Raw genomic sequence first — 23,696 nt, forward strand, 5'->3', positions numbered from 1 at the left:
ACAATCCAATTAACAACAGAAGTCAAGAATATAGACACATGAATCCAAGACTAATAATAATGCTTAAATAAAAACCTTGCTGTAACATTTGCAGAGTACTGAATTGTGTGTAGAAGCAAAGCTCTGACAGAAAAGAAAATGAAAGGGTTATTTACCACTGGCCATGACAGCTCTGCTGTATTGCTGTTTCTCTCTTCCAATGCTGTCCCCAATGCACTTGCTCCTCCAGGCCAGCTGCCCAGAGCAGAGTATAAAACTCAAGGGCTCATCACAGCATGCATGCAACCCTAAAACAGACAAATTCATTCATATCATGAGAACACAAACCCCAGACGTGTTTACAAAATAGGAATAAGAGCACATTATAATTGATTGATTGCATGGCAACAAATTGCGTTTTGTAAAAAAAAGTTGATTACAGCATTGGATAAGATTCATGTAATACATATATGGGACTGTCATTAATGTATATTTCACTTAGATTATTCCATGTTCTTGGTATTATAATGTAACACATAAGGACAAGCCCTTATGTTGACATCAGACAGACAACTCAGACAGGAGTGAATGTTAATTTCCACTGATTCATCACTAACAGGTTAAAGAATCAGGAGCTGATGATCATCCGATTAATCTTCGTCTAGTGTCCTGTAGATTTTTATTTTATTTTTTATAAATATATAGAATATATTTATATTTTAATAATAAACTAGAATGTATTATTATTTGCTTCTAGGTATTGTTGCTGCATGGTAAGCTGAATTTATTGGGATTCCATTTATAAGAATGCACAACAAATATTCCTCAAGGACATGTGTCTATCCAGAGCCAGTCACCCTCCATAAATGACTTCCATTTGGCCCTAGGCCATCAATCTGACACATGTCATCCTGCAATCCATCAGATGTCCAGTGGGGTTATGTGTGTGTGTGTCTGTGCTTATATATATGGAACTGGCCAGACCATCCCCCCTTGTTGTCTTCTGATAGCAGCTGCAGTTTCCTCTTCCACCTTTCTCCAATATGCTCTAAGTGCATCCCAGCTCCATCTGCATGCATTATATCATCTAAGAAATCAATGTCCCCATGAAACAGCATTATGCTGCTTAATATGGGTGAGGGTGATGGATCCTGGTCACGGAGAAAGCACTATGCTCTTTTCCATCAGTGCTGAGAGAGCAGGGATGTCATCAGTATGCAAAACATGCTCCTCTATCCCACTTTCAAGCTCACTGCAGTAATGATCATTATTCAAATCTGACACGCAGAAATCAACTTAGGAGCGCAATACAATTTTCCTTTAATCAAGGCAATAATATCACTACTTTTATATCAAGGGGCCAGACTTAATGAGGAAATGTTTATGCCAACTATATTTCGGTTGACGCAAGTTGGAGGTTTAACGCATATCCAAACTTGTATACGAAGGTTTTTATTAATCAGTGTACAGTAATGAAAATGCATAAGCTAATCACATATTCTCCATGTAGTAATTAACAAAAAATAATTAGCATGAGTAACTGACATAGCATTTTGTGCTTCTTATCATACACCAAGAGCCCAAGACAACATCCTGCCACATGTCAACACCTCCTTCATTTACTCCTGTTGCCCTGCCAGGCATCTCTCACATGCCATGGACAAGTAACCCTCTCCTACCAATACTCACTTTCACATGCCATGAAATATTCACTCCACAACCTGTGTTGCCTTCATTATTCATGAACTCACTTGACACTTTGAATGATTTAAGTGGCATCCTGTTCACCCCATGAGGAAGAAGTGAAGAAAGAGATAGGGGAAGGAATCATAAATATGGCACACAAATGTAAGTTTCCAGCTTGATCCCAAATGCTTCTCAGGATGTTAGATATAGATGAGAAGAATTAAGAAATAAATCAAAGTGATCTTTGAGAATAGAGTTTAATGTCTTACTGGCTTCTTTTCCAGAAAGTCTTACTCCTCAGATGGAAAAAATTTAGCATACTGTCAACATCGGTGCTTGCTAAAATGTGTGACTTTAATGTTTTGATCCTTTTTTTTTTTTTTGGTTTGGAGAAATGATTTAATCTATACAGACATAGCCACTGATGACTTGTCCTCAAACCCGTACCTCAATTTCAATTAATTATGCTTTGCTTATATAAGTAATTGCTACTCTAATTACCCTGACAAATGATTGGGTTATAGAGGCTGGAACAGTGTTTCCCAAAGCAACATCGATTTCTAAAACACACAATACTTTAAACATGTACAGTATGTTTTAGTTAAACACGATCTTAGTCTAGAATATAATTTTAAATGTTTTAATAAGCATGTTATTACCTCCTTTAAATATCTGAGTACACAACAAAAACCAGCAAACTATTACAGAAAAATTATTATTATAGGGTTGGTGCCAGTGAAGGCAGTTATCAGCCCAAAGTTGACTATTGTCCTATAACAGCACTCTCTGAAGTAGTTATTTGTTTTACACCCCAGCAATTTGTCAACACTAATAGCACATTTGTCTGTTTTTTTATGTTTCATGATGAGGGGTCGCTGCCAACAAGCCAATTTCTTAAGTTTATCAATAACTTCTGACCAATCAGAATGGAGACTTCAATAGTGCTGTGGTATTAGAAAAAAAATCTATAATGCATCACAGCAGCTCAAATCAGATATTCATTTTGCATCTCGAAATAACAGCTGGCATAGTGAATTATCCAGTGTGAATGTGGATTACTCTTTAAATGACATAGCTTTTAGTTTCAAAGGTGGTTACTAGATGGAATAATCAGAGATCACATTATGGTAAGCGTACTGAACACTCTCATGTGTGTTTAAAATTGCATATTTATCAGTCTTAATATTTCTGGCATGCCCACAATGTGGTTGCTTTTCCCTGCTGTTTCATCACTGACCAAACATTTGTCTCCTATTTCAGGGCAGCATGGACTCTTTGGGTTGAACACAGCTTTGAAAAGACCAGCAGGCTAAGAGGAGCATCCCTTTCACTGGAAAAGGGGTCACGACCACAATATCACTCACTGCTGAGAGCAAATTGCACCTAATAATGCCTTTAGAAAGGCACCATTAAACTCATGTCTCCTCTTGAAGAGAAACCTCCTATGGTAGAGAATGAGGAGTGTTATGCCAAGAGTAATTTAAGTCCTGTTGCCATAAGTCATTATAAATGCACTGTGAGTATACTGCAAGAAAAACTCTAAGAGGGACTTTTAGGTTGGGTGTTTTCAAAAGTAGTTGTTAATAAGAGCCCAAAAAATGACATCTGGCCTTTTTATGTCTATTTTTATAGCCATGATTTACGATCCATGTCTCAAATATGCTTGGCTTACAGCTTCTCACTGATCATAAAAATCAGTATCCATGTTCATCCCCTTTGAGAATGCATTGCTGCATATATGGTGAAATAGAAGAAAGAGAGGCAACTCTCCTGCCTTTCTTCACGAAGATGTAAGTGTGGGACGACTACAAAACCAGCCAACCGGGGACAATGCCAACATCAATAAGCAGAGCATGCAGAATGAGCACCAGTGGTCGCATCCACCGTTGTAAAGGCACTATATTACAAAGCTGGTGTAATTGTGTCAGATCCTAATGCAAATATCTGAAAAGCATTTATTAGAGTGATGAGTTAGACACACATTTCTCTTTTGCTTCGTGTTTCTAAAGCAGCCTTCCCCTAAAATGTCTTTGATATGAAATGCACACTACCTAATCCTATTAGTGAGTTTAATAATCTGTGCAACCCTTTTGTATTACAATAATATTATTCCAGTTAGAGTACATACAGGGTTGTGGCAAGCTTCTCTCTCTGACTGTCATTTTTCTGATACATTTAGTGCTTTTTTTAACAACGGGATCAATCAGTAAACAATGCCTGATGTGTCATGCAACGTGCTCTTTAAAACACTCAATACAATTAATATTTGTATTTTTAGATCATTTGAACTCTAAGTTAATGCTGTTAACTGATATTTAAATTAGCTTTTTACACACCATATATTTAAATTGTAATTTAAATGAAACCAACCAAAACCTGACATTTTTACCTTTACAGAATTGTATAAACACCATTACCACTGCAAAAACATCTATATAATGTTCTATATAATAGACATTTTTCCTAATTTGAACAAAGACATTATTCAGAGTGACAGTACTGCCTGAACAGAGCTCAAGGGCAAATTGTTCCAGTGACAGTTTTCTCTAAAAAATACACACAGCATATATGAAGATATTTATTCTTCCAGGCACATAGACAATTATCATTTTAGCTACATGTAAATAAGCACTCAGTCCTGCTACAGAGATCAATAATCAAACTGTGTGTGTGTGTGTGTGTGTGTGTGTGTGTGTGTGTGTGTGTGTGTGTGTGTGTGTGTGTGAGAGAGAAAGAGAGTGAGAGCACACATGTCTGTGTGTGCATGTGTCAGTGAAGCATGACTGGCAGATGCTATAGCAACAGGAGCCAAGTGCTGCCAGTTATTGCTGATCTGTCCTTTCTGGCCACTGGGTTCACTGCCCTGTGCTCTTAAAGCATTGGCATGCATCATGCACCCTGTCCATGCCTTTCATCTGCCCTGTGTGTGAGTCTGACCTGCTCCCCTAAAGCCATGAACATGAAAGTGGAAAGACAGAATGGGCATACATTTCTTTCACTGCTCTCTCTTTGTTCATCATGTTGATGCGCAGTTAATCACAGCTGATTTTTCAGTTCTTGTTTGTTGATGTGTACACTGTCTTGCCACTTCTCCCAGTGCTAATTTCTTCAATTGGGCTGTTAAACATTTGTGATACTGGACTGCGAGCATGCATGGCTTTGTCATAAAGCTTCCACATGAGAAATAAGACGATTGGCCTGACCCCTACATGATACAAAGCTAATTATCATACAGTATAGATCCTGGCATGAACAATAAAATAGCCCATTGATTAGCCAATCTGCTGCAGTCAGAACGACATTTTCCTCAGCTGTCAATAAAAAACAGTTGTAAGCGATTTGGTTTGTAGACACCAGCACAAAACAGCATGCAACAGAAGGCAACTCTTCACTTCTCCCCCCCTCTCCCCCAAGGCTTCATCCATCAGTATCCACTCACTTCACTCCTCCTGCAGGCATTCTGTCTGCCTCATAGCCTTCATAACTCACTTGCCCTCCGGCTCTCTCCATGGGACAGACACTCAGCGATCTCATAACTAGAGCACCATGTAACACCAATCTTGTCTTTTAGTGACATAAATACAATACATACAATAAACTCACTGAGGAAATTTTAACTGTTAGGACTGCCATCCTTTTTCTGTTCATCTTTACTAAAAAAAAAAAAAAACATAACTTTGTTACACTTGTTCATAGCCAACAGTGTAAATGGATGCCGTACACTAATAATAGTGTAATTGTTCTTTAATAGACATATGACTTTATTATAAAGTTGTAAAATGGCCATTACATTTTGAACCACCAGACTGTTGATGCTCAATTCTACCTGGTCAGAAGGTGTTTCATTTTATACAGCAGCTCTGACAAGTGCCAGCAGCAAACATTTATATTAATGCATTTCAATCCAATAATCTAAACAGGAACTCCACATAAATGAATGTGAAAACGTGTAATCATTAACATGCTGTGGCAGTTTGTTTGATTAATTATATAAAAATTACATTTCATAAATTGCTAATCAGAAAATGGACCAGTCTAGGGGATATGTTTATATTATCAAATAGTTTTTTGTCACTGTATTACTGTGATTTCACTGATGTCACTGCCCCAGAAGATTCTGATAAATGCTACTAAAAATCAAACTGCTTCAGCTCACACTGATACACTGTACAAAATAAAAACATACACAGTTACAATATTGCTTTCTTCCCACCAGCTTGTGCTAGCTAGCTAAATGTTACCTCATTCATAAAAACATTTTCCCAGTTGCCTAACAACAGTGTTGTTACAAAAATAACCACTTGATCTACCTATCTTCCCATTACAAAAGCATGAAGTAAACGTTTCATTGGTATGTATAGTATTTTTCCACTTTCTCAAGGAAGCCCTTGTAACATGTACTGTCTTCAGAACAGGAGGTAAAACATATAGACCAAACACTACTTTCCAATCACAAACATCAACATGATCTTTGTTCAGGATACATCTGCATTTTTCTCAGCAAGTTGCTTATACAGCATACTTTATCCAGAGAGGGCTACAGTCTTTCAGTATGAGCTTCATATGCTAAGTTGGGAAATAATCTTACTACATTATGTAGTACATAATACTTTCTTTCGGCTTCTCCCATTAGGCGTCGCCACAGCGGATCATCCGCATGTTTGATTTGGCACATGTTTTTCCGCTGGATGCCCTTCTTAACGCAACCTTTCCTATTTATCTGGGCTTGGGACCGACACTAAGAGTGGCTGGGGTTGGTTCCCTGACCGGGGATCAAACCCGGGCCACAGCGGTGAGAGTGCCGCATCCTAACCACTAGACCACCAGGGGACCTACACATGTACTACATGATATTATGTACAATATAGACTTCAATAAAAATGTATATACATTAATTCTTACTAGTGCAATTAGACTAAATGTCAACACTGTGCATTAACTGATGTGATTAAGTAACGAAACACCTTGCTTTAAATTACATTGCAGCTTAAATAATAAAAGAAAATCAGAGGTAAGATTTTGAGTGATACATTATCTGTCACACATGATCATTGCTGCTTTTTGAGCACTTCCTAAAGCAATTTCCAATCACTTACAGCAGTAATTTAAGCAAGGGTTAAACACGTTTGTTTTTCTTTCCTGTTGGCAATACACCTGAGTTAAAGGATTATTCACAACAAACTATTAAGCACCCAAATCAAACTAAGCTCCAAAGCATCCCAAATTATCAACACCCTCAAAATGTGGCTTCCTTTATTACAGCCTCTGCACCAGAACCCAATTTTATCCCTCAGTGGACACAAAGTCTATTCGTTTATGCTGTTGTATTGCATCTCAGTGATTTACAGAGCAAACATATCAAAAGTGTACAAATGTAGAGCTGTGTATGTGTGTTCTACAGCCTCTTGAGATATGTGAGGAGGCGATCGCCGTGAGCCACACTAAAAGTGACCAGATGGCAAGAATGAGCTGGAGCATTCCTCCAGCCATGAATGCTCTGCATTTTAAACAGTTTCCCTCTCTACATTTCCTATCTCTCTCCTGCTGTCTCAACTATCACACACACACACACACACACACACACACACACACACACACACACACACACACAAACGCATACATGCACACACACACATTGGGCAGAAAGCATACCCAATTAGCATTGTGTTAAATTTTGCATAGGCCTATAAACCTGAGTTATGAATTTAAGGAGTCCACACCTACTGAGAAGGCAAAATGAGCAAGAGAAAAAAGACTATGCTCATTGTAACTGTCAAGTCAGCTGTAGTGCATACATGGCGCTAGAAATCAGTAGGAAAGCTATTTTTTGTATTACAGGATTTTGCATCACTAAGTATGTGTTAAATGCCATTAGAGTTTCAACTGGGAACAAACATCCTATGAGCAACAAATTTTGCAACAAATTCCATAATGTATTTGAAAGAGAACAGAAACCTGCAAACAGCTATAATATAATCCACATAAAAAGAGCACCAGAGAACTCCAGTGATATCATGCTTGGGTAAAATCCTCTCCAGACATGCTAATGGCTTTTACAGCTGTGCTGATTTAATACTGATGAGCCAGTTCCATGACAGAGTCTCCCTTCGCCATGCAATTTGAGTGTACACAAACATTAGATATAATATAAATGGCCATGGCTGAGCTCCAGAAGTCTAGCCTGGTCCTGTTTACTGAACAGAGCCAGACGCGATATTTCCCCCAAAAAAGGGAACCTCCTGTGTATTCATTTAAATCTCTTTTCCAGTGCTTATTCCCACCTCTTTTACATTACCGTCAAATGCTCTTTAACCAATAGAGGCTCATTTCAAACCATTAATCCAGGATATGAAGAAGGCCAGGGTTGACTGCAAGTGACTCCCATTTCTGCCGCTCAGTCATCCTCTGAATGTTACAAATTGAAGGAGAAGTGGTACTTCGTAAAGCATTAGGGACAGAGAGAACAGCCTGACTGTTGAGTATAACTTGTTCCCCTCTAGCTAAGGTCTCATTCTAATGCTGTCTAAAACTTCTACACAGCTCCCTAAAAAGCAAACTATTAATAGATCCAGGTAGGTCTAAGCCTGATGATAAGTGAAATGGTAAAGGAAAAAACTCCCCAGATACCCTGTATATGTGTATTTTCAGACATCAGACAAAGTATAAGAGTCCATGGTTTATATTAGAGTATTTATGGTGGATCTCTTCTTACCCTTTGGAGTCTTGTTCAGTACATAACAGAGCAGCTCCATTTGCATACTCTACAGCAACCGTAAAGACGTTTACCATGGGACACAAGCTAACAACAAGAGTCATGGGACAGTGTAGAATACCATTGGACCATTTGCTACTGTGTGTCTGGACCTCTGCAAGCATGTCACACCCAAGGACAACATGGTTATTTATCAGCTGGCCATTGCCCCAAAAAAATGAGCGTAAGCATAATAGAGGACAGCACTGAACAACACACCTCCACTTAATATAAGCACCACACAATTCAGTTCTATTCTTGCTACTACTCATAGCCATCATAACGTTTCAGTGCTGTGCTGCAAACATGCGGCCATGCTGAGTACACTGCACACCCGATTTTAGAGATTAATGACACACTTTCAAGTCTGTTTTGAGCTGAATTCATTAGAGGCTTGGGTATCTGCACCAAGCAGTATGAGTGACAGAATCACTGAGCTACAGCAGCACCATATGTTCCTTTCTCTTCCAATTAGTGTCAAGCTTAAGTATAAATTGTTGAGCTTTAGATTGTTGTCTCAACTCATGCACACTATTGTATAAGAATATATGTTTTGAAGTCATTAAACACACGTTTACACACTGAGTAACAAACAACATTCAGCTTTAAACCCACTCTCAGCTAATGACTAGAAACTCCAAGTGATTTTGGATAGTTAATGCAGGACTCCAGAGTCAGAAACCAGTGCACAGCTTGCTCTAGCTGTTTCAGGACAGACTGCTGGGTTTCACACTGGTTTGGATTTTGAGTTCTCTTTGTTCCAATGGTCTGATGAGAGATCCAGATGTTTTGGCTCACACATCATGTCCTGGGCTGATCTGTAGGCCTCATTCCTCATAGCCCTCAATAAGTGACATCAGAGAAATTACCAAATCAAGCAGTCTTTAGCAACAATTATTTTTATTTTCTTTGGATGTGTTGTATGCATAGGACATTACGTTTTTTTTTTTTACTGTCTAATAATAACAACATGGCATCACATTGATAAAAATGCAAGTTACTGTACATAGATAGACCCCAATGATTCTTTGAATAGTTAAAAAAAAAAAAAATAGTGTTTAGAAACTTACAGAATTGATTATTTAATCCTATTTAAAGTACTCTCCTTTTCCTATAGTTTTTTTCTCTTCCTGAAAACATTACCTATAGTCATCTTTTGTCATCATGTCTAGAGCCTCCTGTGTTTTTACTGGATTTCTTCCATGGTGGCAAATCTTTTCCCCTTTTGTCTCATGTTTAATTTTGGGAACAAAAAGAAGTCACAAGGAGTGAGATACTGTGGATGTAAGGCAATAACCATGTTGTTTTTTGGTAAAACTCTTCAAAGTAAAGTCACTGATTAATAGTCTGCCAAGGGGAAATAAATTATTTATTAACAGCGCCAGTGTCAAAAACATGATAATCATTTTTAAGCCATATTCAAATTCCAAACATTTTTGGCTTTCTATTCATAAGTGTTTATGTTTCTTTCCCTGAAAAACAAACCCCAATTAAACATTCAGTTCTTTCACATTATTGATACAAGTATATTAAATAAATTCTGTGAATATTCATATTAGGATTTGTACTAATTGTTAGTCCTCATTTACTGATATAATACCCAGTCTTTCTAAAAGATTTGGAGATTTTGTAGTGTGGCTAACGAGATTTGTGCTCATTCTGCCACAAGGATGTTAGTAAAGTGTACTAGTTCAGGGAAAGGAGGTCTGGGGTGCAGTCAGCATTCAAAGTCACCCCTAAGGTGTTCAATAGGTTGAAGTCAGAGATCTATAGCGGGCCACTCAATATTTTCCACTCCAATCAAGCCACATCTTCATGGAGCTGGCTTTGTGCACATGGGCATTGTCATGCTGGAGCAAGTTTGGGTCTGATAATTATAAATGTAATGCTACTGTAGCACATCCAAAAACATACTATACAATTGTGTGCCTTCAACGATATGGTAACAGATTGGGGAAGAATCACATATGGTTGGAAAAATCAGGTCTCCCAAAATAGAAAATGGTCACAAATTTCATAATCTTTCTAAAATGCTAAATAATTTAGTGTTTAGTATATCTAAATATATGATGTTACATCTCATGAAATGAAAAGCAAAAAAGGAGCAATAGTTTATTTAAAAAAGTGCCCAGAATCATTTAGGGTTTTACTTTAACCACCAGTAAAGCCATTCCCACCTCAGCACTGTACTGATAAATTCACAAAATGAAACAGTTTAAGCAATTCAAAGGAAAATTCAGGCAGTCAGTGTATATAGTATAAAAGTGAATGCCATTTTGAACACAGTGATTCTTCTGGGTTCAGCAAAACTACTGTGGCTTAGAGAAGCCTATTAAACGAGTCAGTAGAACATTTTCAAATGATATAGAACCGATTAAAAAAGAAAACCCAAGTGAGCTTGGAATGAATCAGATAAGGATGTTCTAAGCCTCTACAATGTTTTCTATTTTTCTGCAAAGCCATTCAGTTTATACCCTCAGACCCATTAGTCTTTTTCAGACTTTTATACACTGTAAGAAAAAATGCTATACAAAGAGTTCTCAAGTATTTAAGATGGCCACTGATGACCCTGTTCATGCTTTTTCGCCAAGCTAACAGATGAATACTGAGCTTTATTTAGGGGTTTTTACTTCTTTTCTAGCTGTATTTCTCCTTCTCCTTCTTTTGGCTTCTCCCATTAGGGGATCATCCGTCTCCATACCCCCCTGTCCTCTACATCTACCTCTTTCAAACCAACTACCTGCATGTCTTCCATCACCACATTCATAAACCCCCTCCTTGGTCTTCCTCTTTTCCTCCTTCCTGGTGGCTCCATCCTCAGCATTTTCCTACCGATATACCCCATGTCCCTCCTCTGCACATGTCCAAACCGTCTCAATCTCACCTCCCTCACCTTGTCTTCAAAACGTCCTACATGCGCTCCCAATGAAAACCTCAACATCTTCAGCTCTGCTACCTCCAGCTCCGCCTCCTGTGTTTTACTCAATGCCACTGTCTCTAAACCATACAACATCGCAGGTCTCACCACAGTCCTATAAACTTTCTCTTTCACACTTGCAGATACTCTTCTATCACAAATCACTCCTGTCACTCTTCTCCACCCACTCCACCCTGCCTGCACTCTTTTCTTCACTTCTCTCCAGCACGTACCTCCACCTCTCCAGGCTCTTCTCCACCGGCCCCCTACTCTCACTTTTCAGCGGTATTTATAAGGACAAAAGACATTTCTAAGAAAACAGGACAATAAATATGTAACACTGATAATAAGCAATTGCATAGTTAATAATTGCTTTCCTCTGTGCGTAATAATATACAAGCACTCAACAATATGCCACAAGATATCTGTACGATTAAAGCATTAATGTTAATATAAATAATATATCTAAATATGTGTTAAATGTAAAAGCAAATAAAAAAATAGCTAGACCATGAATAAAAAGCAGACTTGAGCAAGACATGCTTGTTACGTCTACTGTTGATATAAAGTATTAACCTGAAATGTTTCTGTCAGGAATCACAGGCCTCAGGAGTAGCAGGCAGGTCAAAAGGTTCAGTTCTCTGCCTAAGCTTCAGTAGAAATGCAGTTCTCTTTTCACAGTATTCAGGGTGTAACATCATAGAGGAAGGTCAAGGGCAACGCCCAGAGCTCTGAATAATTCACATACATTTAACAATCTCTCAAGTGTCTCTTTGTGCCTGTTCCAAAACTCAGGGCTACACTAATCTCCTCAGCTTATAAGTGTATCTAATATTGGAAGCATATTAAACTAGATATTTATTTAAATAATGTGTATGTATGTATAAATATGTATAATTTTTTTAGCTAAGTACTGCATGTATAATCCTTTAAACAGATGTGTTTCAACTGATGTATCTACACACAAGAAAATTATATTGCGATCTTGGCCAGACAAAGCTGCACACCCATTAATCATAGCCCAATCAAAACTATAAATTTCATCCACACATGTTATTAAGTGTTGAAGGCTTGGAGGAGCCTAGCTAGTTTAAGAAGCACTTACTCTTGACTGTAAACTGAAAGGGGAAAAAGATTTCTGACATTTCTTCTCCTTGGAGAAACACAGAGTGAGCAAATAACCACATAGCTTATGCAGAATGCCATATGTCTGTTAACCTCATCAGTATAGGCATTTATTCTGGTCATTTTAATTTGTATATATTCATTTTGACTTTAAAACAGCCTTAACCACAAATGATGGCAGAAAAGGGCAAAAATCCCAGAATCACAATTTTTAATGTACAGTGCTCTTTATTTTTTATGTATTTATATTTATTTATATTTTTAATTTCAAAAATTATTTTTTATATAGACTATTTATATAGAAGATGCATAGATCAATTTTTCATTTCACAAAAAAACAGCTAATATACATTTTTTTAAACATACAACATATAAGCCAGGGGCACTTCCTGTTGAGAACTACTATATATATTCGGGAAGTCAGTGGACCTGCCAGCTGGTCTAGACATGAGATCATGCACTACACATTCTTTCACCACAAACCCAGATCAATCCCAAAAGGCTCAACTGTAAATGTGCAACACACATGAAGCTACACACATGCACGCAGACACAAATGTAATAAGAAAAGACAAGAAGGACATTTGTGACACATCTCTTATATTATTCACACTAGCACTCCTTCATTTTCTCTCCATTTTTCTCTCTTTCTCTGGCTGTTGGGTGTGCTCATGGTGTTTGTAGGCTCATCAGAACTCTGTTTTGATGGTCTGTGGACTGCTGAAAGAGTTGAATAATGGAATTTGAATTAATATACAGATGATCTATAAATCAGATGCAGAGCCTTGGAATAGATGAGCAATCCTAGTTTTCCAGTATGTACAATAGCCCTGCTGACTCACATGGCTTGAGCAAAAGCTGAAAAGAACAGCCCATAACACTAGTCCTAAAAAAGTCATCAGTTCTTCATCTGGCCATGCAACAACATCACCAGGACTATCTTTGGCACCACAGTGCCTACCTTTGTCATGCATGTTTCTGTGTTTTCTACTCTTCATGTCCCTATCTTTTGCACTCTCTCTCCTCCTATATATATCAACATGATGAGTGGCCTTCGAATGACCATCTCTGGCTTTAATAGCCCCCATAAATCTTAGCAGGTTTATCCTGGCTTAATAGAGGAAAAGGACAATTCATCACCTCTACACTACTAGAGGCCACAAATATATCAAGATGTAAATTCCAAGCCTATTATGATCTTAATTTTTCTCTTGTACCATGTGACTATGGATGAGATTGTGTTTGTGTACGTTTCTTATGCAATGCCTGACTGCAATGGGGTGACAAAAAATGCAGATTAGTGTGACAGGCAAATAATCCACTGCTAATCTAGTTTTATTGCTTTTATTCTACAGCTGCTGTTGGTGTTATACACCTGATGCTCTCTCTCTCTCGCTCTCTCTCTCTCTCTATCTCTCTCTCTCTCTCTCTCACACACACACACACACACACACACACACACACACACACACACACACACACAGCCTGCAGTGCTTACCTCAGTATCACTATTATCTTATGCCTCTGTACAAACAAACTTCATATTTATCCAAATAAAACATTAATAAAACATTTTTTAAGAACAAACAAATATTAAGACACTGCCATTGATTTATTTGAGTCTCTAAAAATACTGCCAATCATACTGCCAATCATTGTTCCTAAAAATGTGTTTACTTGAATAACTCTGAATATCACTCAAATCAATACAATGTAAAGAGGCCTATAGTGAAGCATTTAATAGAATTAGACGTTATTTGTTTGGTGAATAAGAAAATGTCTCATATACGGTGATCTAACCCAGACTGTACTGTTACTAGATAATTTTCACCCTATATAAATTCTACATCTGCTACAAAAATATAGTGAGGACATTTTTATGGTGAAATAAATGTTTACAATTTTTTTTATGGCTTCATGTATTATGGTAGTTGGTGAACTATATAAGAAAGCCAGGGTGAAAAAAAATTTCAATCTTAACTAATGACAACAGAAAAAAATGTTTCAAGCCAAGAGGATCAATAGTTCTCCAGTCATGCTGAGCAATATTGATCCATTTAAGGGAAGAGTTCCTGGAGCTTGGCAGCAGTGTTCGATAAAGCAGCGACAGGTGGCTACAGTTTGGCCTGGGATCTGAGCATGCACTTTGCTGTTTGGATCAGCATGTGTACACAGAGCACATGCATGTGACATTAAAGCTGAACTTTTCAGTTCTCACTCTCCACCAGTGAAAATTGACCCCAGTGCTATTTCTGGCATTGCCTCTTTATGGTCCAACTCTTTTTTTTAAAGGAATATATTTATTGTTTTATTACACAGTATGGTTTCTAGAGACCTGGCTATCTCGCTTACTTGGCCACAAACCTAGAAGCAAACAATTATATACTGTACAATGTCTTTGTTCAGGATGCTGTAGCACAAAATATTCCAGCATGACAATGCCCATGTTCACAAAGCAAGCTCAGTGAAGACAAGGTTTTTCAAGATTGTGGAAGAAGCACTCGAGCGGCCTGACCTCAACCACCACTGAACACCTTTGGTATAAACTGGCTTGCCGACTGCCCCCTAGGCCTCCTCCCCTGTCATCCGTGTCCATCCATTCCAAACCAATCCCTACAGCCAGGCTTCACATTCTAGTGGAAAGGTTACTATAACATCTTATAGGGCTAAATCTGTAGGGAGTTTTGATCATATCATTTCTGCCCTGGCTTAAAGCAGATCATTCAAATATAATACATTATTTAGTAACTGCAGTGAAATGAGGTCTTGGTTGGGTGATAGTGAAAGTACTGGATATTTTATTTAAGCTGTCTGAGTGACAAGAGTCCTCTAAAGGCTTGAGTTTTTCCTAGCCATTGTCTAAATTTATATTTATCAAAAGTTTATTTGCGATGATGTCTGTTTGTAAACACTCAATAAAACAACTGGATAAAAAAATCACTTCCACATTAGCAAGAGTTTCTTTTTGCATGTTGAAATAAAAATGGTTATGGTTACAACTGGTTGTAATTCTTTATTATTTGCTTTACACCTTTGTTTTATAAAGCATGTACTTTAATTATATTTTATAGAATGATCTTTTTTAACTGCTGTTTAAACACATACACAGACACACAAATACAGTCCTCATGTCCCAGCAGAAGAGTCCTCATGTGCAGCCAAGCGTCATGCTGTTTTGGGTGTAGCAGGAAAGCATGTGCCAGGTTTGACTTAAATCTTCCCAGAACTCCAGATTTATAAGGACACATGAGTCATGTTGTGGAAGAGTTGACTATAATAGTACACAGAGGATTTAAAAAATTAAAGACTGTATATTTAATGATTATTTAAGACAAAATAGTAAAACAAACCTAATGTAATCACATTTGCATGACCTTATGCACATTGTAGTGAGGCAATAATCAGACTTGTGAAAAAGAGTTGTAAAATAGAACAGGCTTTATAGCATATACTGTATGATATAATTAATGAAGGTAAGAAAGAATGTGGAACAATGTTACTTTTTCAAAGCATGTCTTAATATTCTGTGTGAAATATCACACAATCAAATGGTTGCTGTTTGTGGTGATCTTAATGCCAGAAATGCACATATGGTAGAGCACAGTTGTGGTCAGGCAACCCACTGTTACATCAGTAAAAATTTAACAGTGTTCCTGTACATATGGAGGGGAACAGCAGGTCCTCTTCTAAACTAGAAGGAAACTTATTAATAAAAAGGGACTATATATGAGACATATTTTGAACATTAGACTATTGGAACACATTATATACTGGAATAGCAATTCCGAGATTAGCTCACAAACTCTCATAAAATCTAATCATTTATAAACACACCACAAGCAGCATTCCTTGTAGAAAAACACCCCTTCATATACAATCCCTTTAAATGGATTATATCTAAATAACCTTAGGGAGGACTGGCAAAATTCCTAGGACAGAGCTGATGGATTCCTCCATAAAACAGTGCAAGCCTGCATGTTTTGGCACAAATAGCTAATGAAGCTGGTCTGAGGCAACATGTTAACAGACTTGTGAAACAGCAGAGGTGTATTGCAGTGATGGGCTCTGGACACAGAGAAATGTACAGAGATAAACAGCCACCAGATTGGAGTCCAGCCAGGGTCTGTTCCTCTACTCCCCTCTATTCATCATAATGTCCACAAACAGAGCAGCCCCTTGTAATGAGCATCTTCTCAAGCTGGGCTGATTAAAGCTTTGTTGGGTGGCAAGAGGTGGTGTTTTGGTGCTTTAGTCATGATCAATCACCCTCTGTCAGGCAGGGATATGCATCTCACTGCTCTCATACTAATCAGCATCACACATCAGCATTGCTCCAGCTGACATTATCGATTTTTCACCAGACCCTTACATCAATTATTCTTAATTATACATATACACAGAGTTGCTGATGAAATATGTACCCCATACCATTTGTCTTATAATATATGCTATTTTAGAAAATAGGTTGTAATTTCTTAAATATTAATGTACTTATTATAGAATTTGTCTAGTCTGCCAGATTCCAATCAAAATTTGTACATAAAACAATTACTTACAAGATATTATTTTGGTAGGGGATAATTGCCAATACAGCAGTGACCCTGACTCATTAAAGTGGTTAATAGTAAATGTAATAAGTAAATGTATTGTACAACTGCACAACATAACTTACACTAAATAGCTAAAAGTATTTGGACCCTCAAATGTGGTTTCTCTTGATGGAACTATGGGGCTCAAACATTTTCCAGCATGAAAGCCTAACTGTGCATAAGCTAGGCTTATAAAGGCATATTTTATTTACTAGCCTAAACTAACTAGGATAATTTAAACAATAGATATCCTACCAGGCAGTTACTATAGATACTATAAAGAAATATATATTGAAACATCCAAAGCAAAAAAAAAAGAGAAAAAATAAATAATGCATTCAAATTCATATCTGTGTTTGTATTAATTTAGAACCAATTCCTGTTAAATTTATATATATTTTACTCATTATCCAGTGACATTCCAAATATAAATATTCAACACAAATTACTAAATTTATTAATGATTATTTTGTGCAATACATTCTGATAAGTACAGTGTGGTTATTACTTTCTATGACATTATGCTAAAACAATACAACAATCCTTGAAGGCATGAACGCATTATTCATCCAATAAATAAGTGCATAACCTTGAATACTCTTTCCCTCTTCCCTCTTCTCTCTTATGACCTTAACGGAGACTGCCACATCTTTCACTGGTCATTACCTGAGTAATTTTGCGCAGCTGGAAGCCTGTGGAGTGTGGTGGCACTCATTACTATTGTTCCTAAAAGGCAAATATCCAAACACTTTCAGAAATGTATCACATTTTCCAAGCAGTCAATCATTTCCACCCACCATTAACTTTGAAACAGAAAGCAGATAGAGCTTTTTAGGGTGGCTCTGGAAGTCCTTTAGGTACAATCACAAAAATACAGCAACATATTCAATACTGTGCATTAGAAACTTTGAGAGATGCATAGGTTATAGTTCTAATTTAATCATTTAGTCTGCTCATTGTTCAGTATATCTTGAGCTAGTGCAGGAAATCTGAGCAGTGTATGTATCTACTTCTGAGTTCAACATTTCATTCAAGAGGCATGATTGATTTTGTGTTCCCTGTGTTACACACTAAGTAAATAGAGCATAGCCTGCATCAAAAGCTTAGATGTGCATTTATGTTTTGTAGCACAGCAAATGGGTATTGGTTGACTGATTTTTATCTTCTCATGCACTGAAATTCCTCTTCAAACCACTGTTATTATTCACAAAGCAGAATTGGACCTCGTCAAATAATTCAGACATCTCGGCTTTTTGCCCTTTAGATGTTGACAGCATAGATTATGATCAGTAATAAGAATTCAGAGTACAGGTCTACAGGCTCAGCTTTTGAATTGAAAGAGATCCATTTGAAATCATTCATGACTATTAAAAACTATCAAAAAATGGCCAATTTAGAAATATAACTGTCAAATGTTATAAGCAGAGGTCCAGCAGTTACGGCTACTGATCCGGTGTTTGTGGTTTACTTGTCAAAGATTTTACCACTTCCCTGTAAGCTGTTCCTTTTACTGACACACTTTCATAACCCATTATAACATTTCTGTTCTCTCTGTTTTCTTGATCCCTACTACTGTTGTGATCTTACACCATACTTATCAAACTTAACAGAAACCGATATTGAAAATAAAACTGAAAGAATCTCAGTTTGTATTAAATACAGTACAAAACTGACCCAAGAACCAAGAACTCTGGTTTAAACCTACAGCAAACCTGACATTAAGTTAGAAATTTTGCCAAAAGACTTTTACAAGAAAGGAATTATTTTTTATTTCATCATTTATATGCCAGGGACATTTGTATATAAAGAATCAGAATATTTCCATGGGAATATACAATACATGGAGTCTCCTTTTAATAAAGAGGATTAAAGATTTTACCCTGTGTGACGAAGTGTTACTAAAGAAAAAAATCCTTCTTCTGCAAAAAGTCATTAATATTAAAACCATTATTCCTGTTGGATATCAGGGTGCTATTATGTATGCATTACCCTTAGAATGAATGGGAACAGTTTTTGGACACATATTATACAGCGCACTGTTACTATGCCAAATGTAAAATATGTGTGTGTGTGTGTGTGTGTGTGTGTGTGCAGAAAAAAATTGTTACTTTGTAGCTCTCATGCTGCAGATTTCCCACACTGCCTCAGAGCTATAGCAATGGGGGAGGGATAATGTTACACTTATTTTTGAGCCCCTGGGGAGCCAGTTGCTAAAACATTAATGGAAAAACACCACAGCAACACAAGAAATCTCAATCTGAACACTGGATGCCTTCTATGTCTACAGACAAATATAAAAGTATCCTCTAGACTTCCTAGACTAAATTCAGAGAAATCACAACAGAAATCTAGCAGAAACCATTTAAGCATTATGCACCACTGAATCTGGCATGACCAAACATTGACATATAAACCTAATGTGTTTTCATTTACTAAAAGAAGACTTCTTTTCATATTCCACACCCCAGAGCAATTATCCTGTGGAAATACAATGAAAATAAAATTGGCCAATAAATGTAATTATGTGGCATGCCTCAGAATTGTGTAATTTTTCCGAATGGAAGTTAGATTTGCACCTTAAGCTCCGCTACCGGGCCTTTTTTCTCATCAAAAAGAGAACTCCATTACATCGAGGAACAAAACACTATATTCTTCAGGTGCTGCTGCTCCTTTGTGCTCAGGGGAAAACAGAGTGTGTCTGCACAAATTGGCTGAGGTAGATTGAGCATGAACAGGCACCATCACCAGTTTCATTATTCAACCTATCAACTTTTGTTGCCATGCTTGCGCTTCACTTTCTAGACATAACAGGGTCACCGATACCAAAATTACATCCCAGTTAAGCTTAAAGGAATTTAAGGAAGTGTGTTGTTACTAAGCAACCTGTTAATTCCCAGTTGATAATGTTGCCAATGTGGCAGGTACGTGTGTAGATCTGGGTGAGCATACTGATCTATTCCTCATAATGGTGTACTCTGACTGAGCTCGTTTCACATATCTTATTTCATTAAAGAATTATCATACTTCCAGTTAATTAATTTTAACAAGGTTTTGTTCTTATGCATCCAAAAATGACTGTAGATAGCACAGGAATGAATAACTTCTAAATACATTCTCATGCTGTCTTTTCATTTTGAAGACATTTTCTGAAGAATGCTGTCATCCTTTGTCATTTTTGCTTGTTTGATTTTCTTTAATCTTAGGAGTAAGAGATTTCGAGCAAAACTCAAGACAGTGATCTGCACATGCTGTGTTTATGGTGACTGAAGTCGAGATAATGTCAGCGCATGAATCAGTGATGTAGTACTGGGTTATAGTTTTTGAATGCAATTCACTGTGCATATAAAATATAATTATCTGAGCCCCCAGTAGAATAGAGCGGGTGCTGCATTCCACAGCTGATGTTTGTTTTTTTCACTCCTAGTTATTAATCCAGTGCCTTCAGGTCATAAAAAATTCCCAGAGTAATCTGGGTTAAAAGAAACAGTCCACATATGCAATTTGTTCATGATAAGTTTCCTGTCACTGCTTACATAATGTTCAAATGACAAAAAAAAACAAAGCTGAATGTAGCAAAAAATATGTATATTTTTAAGTCTTAATCATAGCCTGAACTGGACACAACATGGATTATTGTCAAATTGGACTGCTATTGAACTGAAAGGCAAATGCAAACCAGTGCATTTCCCTGATTACTGACTAAGCAAGAGAAATCTTTTCACCAACTGACGACTATTTGAGCTTTGGCTCAATCAGCATCCTCACCAACTCCAGCTGCAGAGGAGAGAAGCCTAAAGGATATTAAGCAGATTGGGAGTCAGTGGTAGAGTGCTGCCTGTTTAGCCTGCTCTTCTCCAGCAAACCACATCCCCCATGTCTATCTGTTTTTTATCATTTAAACTGATCGGAGAATAGATCAGGGCTGCCCTTGAAAAGGTTGAGCACAATGCAATCACCCTATCAGACCTTTACTACAACCTTCACTTTGATGTGTGGATGGATTAAGTCCTTTCAGTAATTAAATACAGTATAATACAACAAAGTCCAGGAGTATTCAAAAGACTAACTATTAGAACTACAATAGAAGGAACATTTCTTGTGCACACAGGAAAAACTCACTTCTTTCTCTCCCTAGCAAATGGAATGGCAGACTACAACTCGCCTTTTCTTCTCTTTGTTCCCTCTAAGGAGAAAGAGAACAAAAATAATCTGTCTTCTTTTCAGAAGAAAAAACTCTCTCTTTTCAGTAAGAGCCTATTTCTCACTGTCGCTCTTCCACAAGCCTTTGGACATGGTGGTTTGAGGAAGTATCTGCCTGAAAGGAGACCTGCGACCTTCTACCTAGCTCAGTTATGGCTCGCCTCAAAGTGACCCCTAATCACAACACGCACTGCTTGTCAAGGGAACAGCAGGGGCTCTGCTACAGTAATCCCACTCCCCATATTCTTCATTGCTCTGTTGCACCTGCACACTGCATCTGATTTGTGTTTACATGTAGCATAGAGCACCACATCTTAACCTTCATAGTGCAAGGAGAGAATTTCAACAAGATAATCAATAAACGACATTCTGTGAAAGGACTGAAAGATAAAAACAATGCAGTTCTGTTTATTTATCAGCTATTTGTTGTGCTCTAACTTCTTCAACTTCCTAATAATCTAGGTCACACTTTGGGTTTTGGGTTGATTCCATGCATATCATTGGTACAGTATTGTAGACAAACGTGATTATTGTTAAAACTGGGGTCTTGCTATATAGTTTTTGTCTAATGGGAATAAATCATATTATTTACTTAATTTATCCATGGAATAGAAAAACTGTAAATAAGTGGAAATAGCACTGCATCAGGAGTGATCACCGCAAATACATGCCTCATTTCCACAGAGTTAGTGAATTCATACTCTGTTTTTAAATGTTCTTAGCAATGTTTAACATTTGGGAAATAAAATAGCTAAAAATTAAACAGACATATCAGTCACACCCTTATGGTGCTATGGTGCTGTACTTGTGAAATAGCAAAATTATTGTGTGAGTGTGAAAATTCCTCCAGAGACATAATCTTTTAATAGTAAGACAGGATCTGCTTGTTACTTGCAACACACTTGTTTTATCGTTAAGACTCTATGAAAAACAGTAATTTGACCCAACAAAACAAATAACAGACATAACTGAGGTCATGTGATTTTATAAATGAGAATTCCATCACAGTGATTTGTTAACTAATTAAGAATAGAACCCCCTTTTTTAATATTATTGTTCTACAAAACAAAAAGCAGTATTATCAAGAGAAAGTGAACTTAAACAGTACACCATGGCTGATTGACTTCAGCTCATAAAATCAGTAATCAAGTTTCAAAACAAGCTGAAGGGAAATATTACTAAAAAAAAAAAAAGAATAGTAGAATATTATAGAAAAAAACATACAGTTTTATTAAAATTCAAAATACAGTAAATATTTAGTCTGTATTGCTTTGTGCTTGTACATTTGTCAGGAACACTCCTGTTTAATTGATGCAGTCTTCTGTGACCCACTCTGTCTCCTCCCACCCCACCCCCCTCATGGTTTAGCTTTATCTTCCTTCGTCTTCTACTAAACCAGACGCTTTTATTCCTGCAAGAGAGAAGCAGGAAAGTGCATTTCCAAACTGCCTTTCTATTGATATTTCTACAAATTAAATTAACCTGATTTGATGTCAACCATTGGTGGAAGGCTCCACAGCTTCTAGAAAACAGGGCTTATGCTTGCACAGTGGGCACCAGAAAAATATCCAGCACATCAAAGGGTGCTTTTATATCCTTTGTACTGAAATGTAGTAAGACACAGTGACCCCTTAGGACAAACAGCAGCTGTGACCAAAGCCATTTTAATCTAGCACGCTAAATGAGTCTAGCCCCATCTTTAATGATCTTTGATGCTAAATGTAAATGCAGACACACAAGACTGACTAATTCATCCAGCAACACTGCAATAATGCCAGGCTCCACCAATCAAAGGAGAAAACTGTTCTGATGGCCAACAGAAATGCAAAAACATGCCATGGAAAATATCACCACCTTTCTGCTTTTCTCCATTTCTGAGTGAAAGCTTGGGGATCAATATGACCTCAGTTTTCATCGGCATGCAGTTAGGTGAAAAGAAAGTGTGCACTTCCATTCTATTTTAACATTCACAGAAGACATATTGGGAAAATGAAGTCTATGTATTCCAACACAATGCACCCACAGCAGTATAAATTTTCTCCAGCTAATGTTTACACAAGCGCTTTAGTTGGTTGATCGTGCAGGGCCAGTGGAAAATGTTAATGAAAATCCAGGCTGTAAAAAAAAAACTAGGTTCTGCAGAGCTGTAAGTGAACATAATTGGACACCCTTCAGATCGATGGAAAACACAGCTGGGTCTTTCAAAAAGATAAGGCCAGCAGAAAGACCTTTCAGTCTCATAGCTGATTTAACATTTTTAAAGGACCAGAAACAGTCAACTGCAATGCACTCCTTAAAAATGCCATAGCAATTACTGATCATTTTAATTTCAGTGTGTCTAGCAAAGACCAGTGTGGTTTCTCAGTCATAACATAAGTGTAACATGATCTACACCAGCCTTCAAGAGACCTAGAGACCTTTACTGTAAAAGAAAGCTGGCCTGATTTAT

The 23,696-nt window shown here is 37.3% G+C and overlaps 1 protein-coding gene across 1 annotated transcript in view; it reads right to left on the reverse strand.

Moving 5' to 3' along the window:
* enox1 (ecto-NOX disulfide-thiol exchanger 1) overlaps positions 1–23,696 on the reverse strand; it is a 47,207-nt gene that overhangs the window by 21,759 nt on the left and 1,752 nt on the right. Inside the window, exon 2 of the mRNA XM_046846001.1 lies at positions 156–287. Coding sequence (XP_046701957.1) covers positions 156–165 — 10 coding nt within the window. The 5' untranslated portion in view covers positions 166–287. The remainder of the gene's footprint in view (positions 1–155; positions 288–23,696) is intronic.

This window comes from Silurus meridionalis, chromosome 3 (assembly GCF_014805685.1).
Source record: "Silurus meridionalis isolate SWU-2019-XX chromosome 3, ASM1480568v1, whole genome shotgun sequence".
Lineage (NCBI taxonomy): Eukaryota > Metazoa > Chordata > Actinopteri > Siluriformes > Siluridae > Silurus > Silurus meridionalis.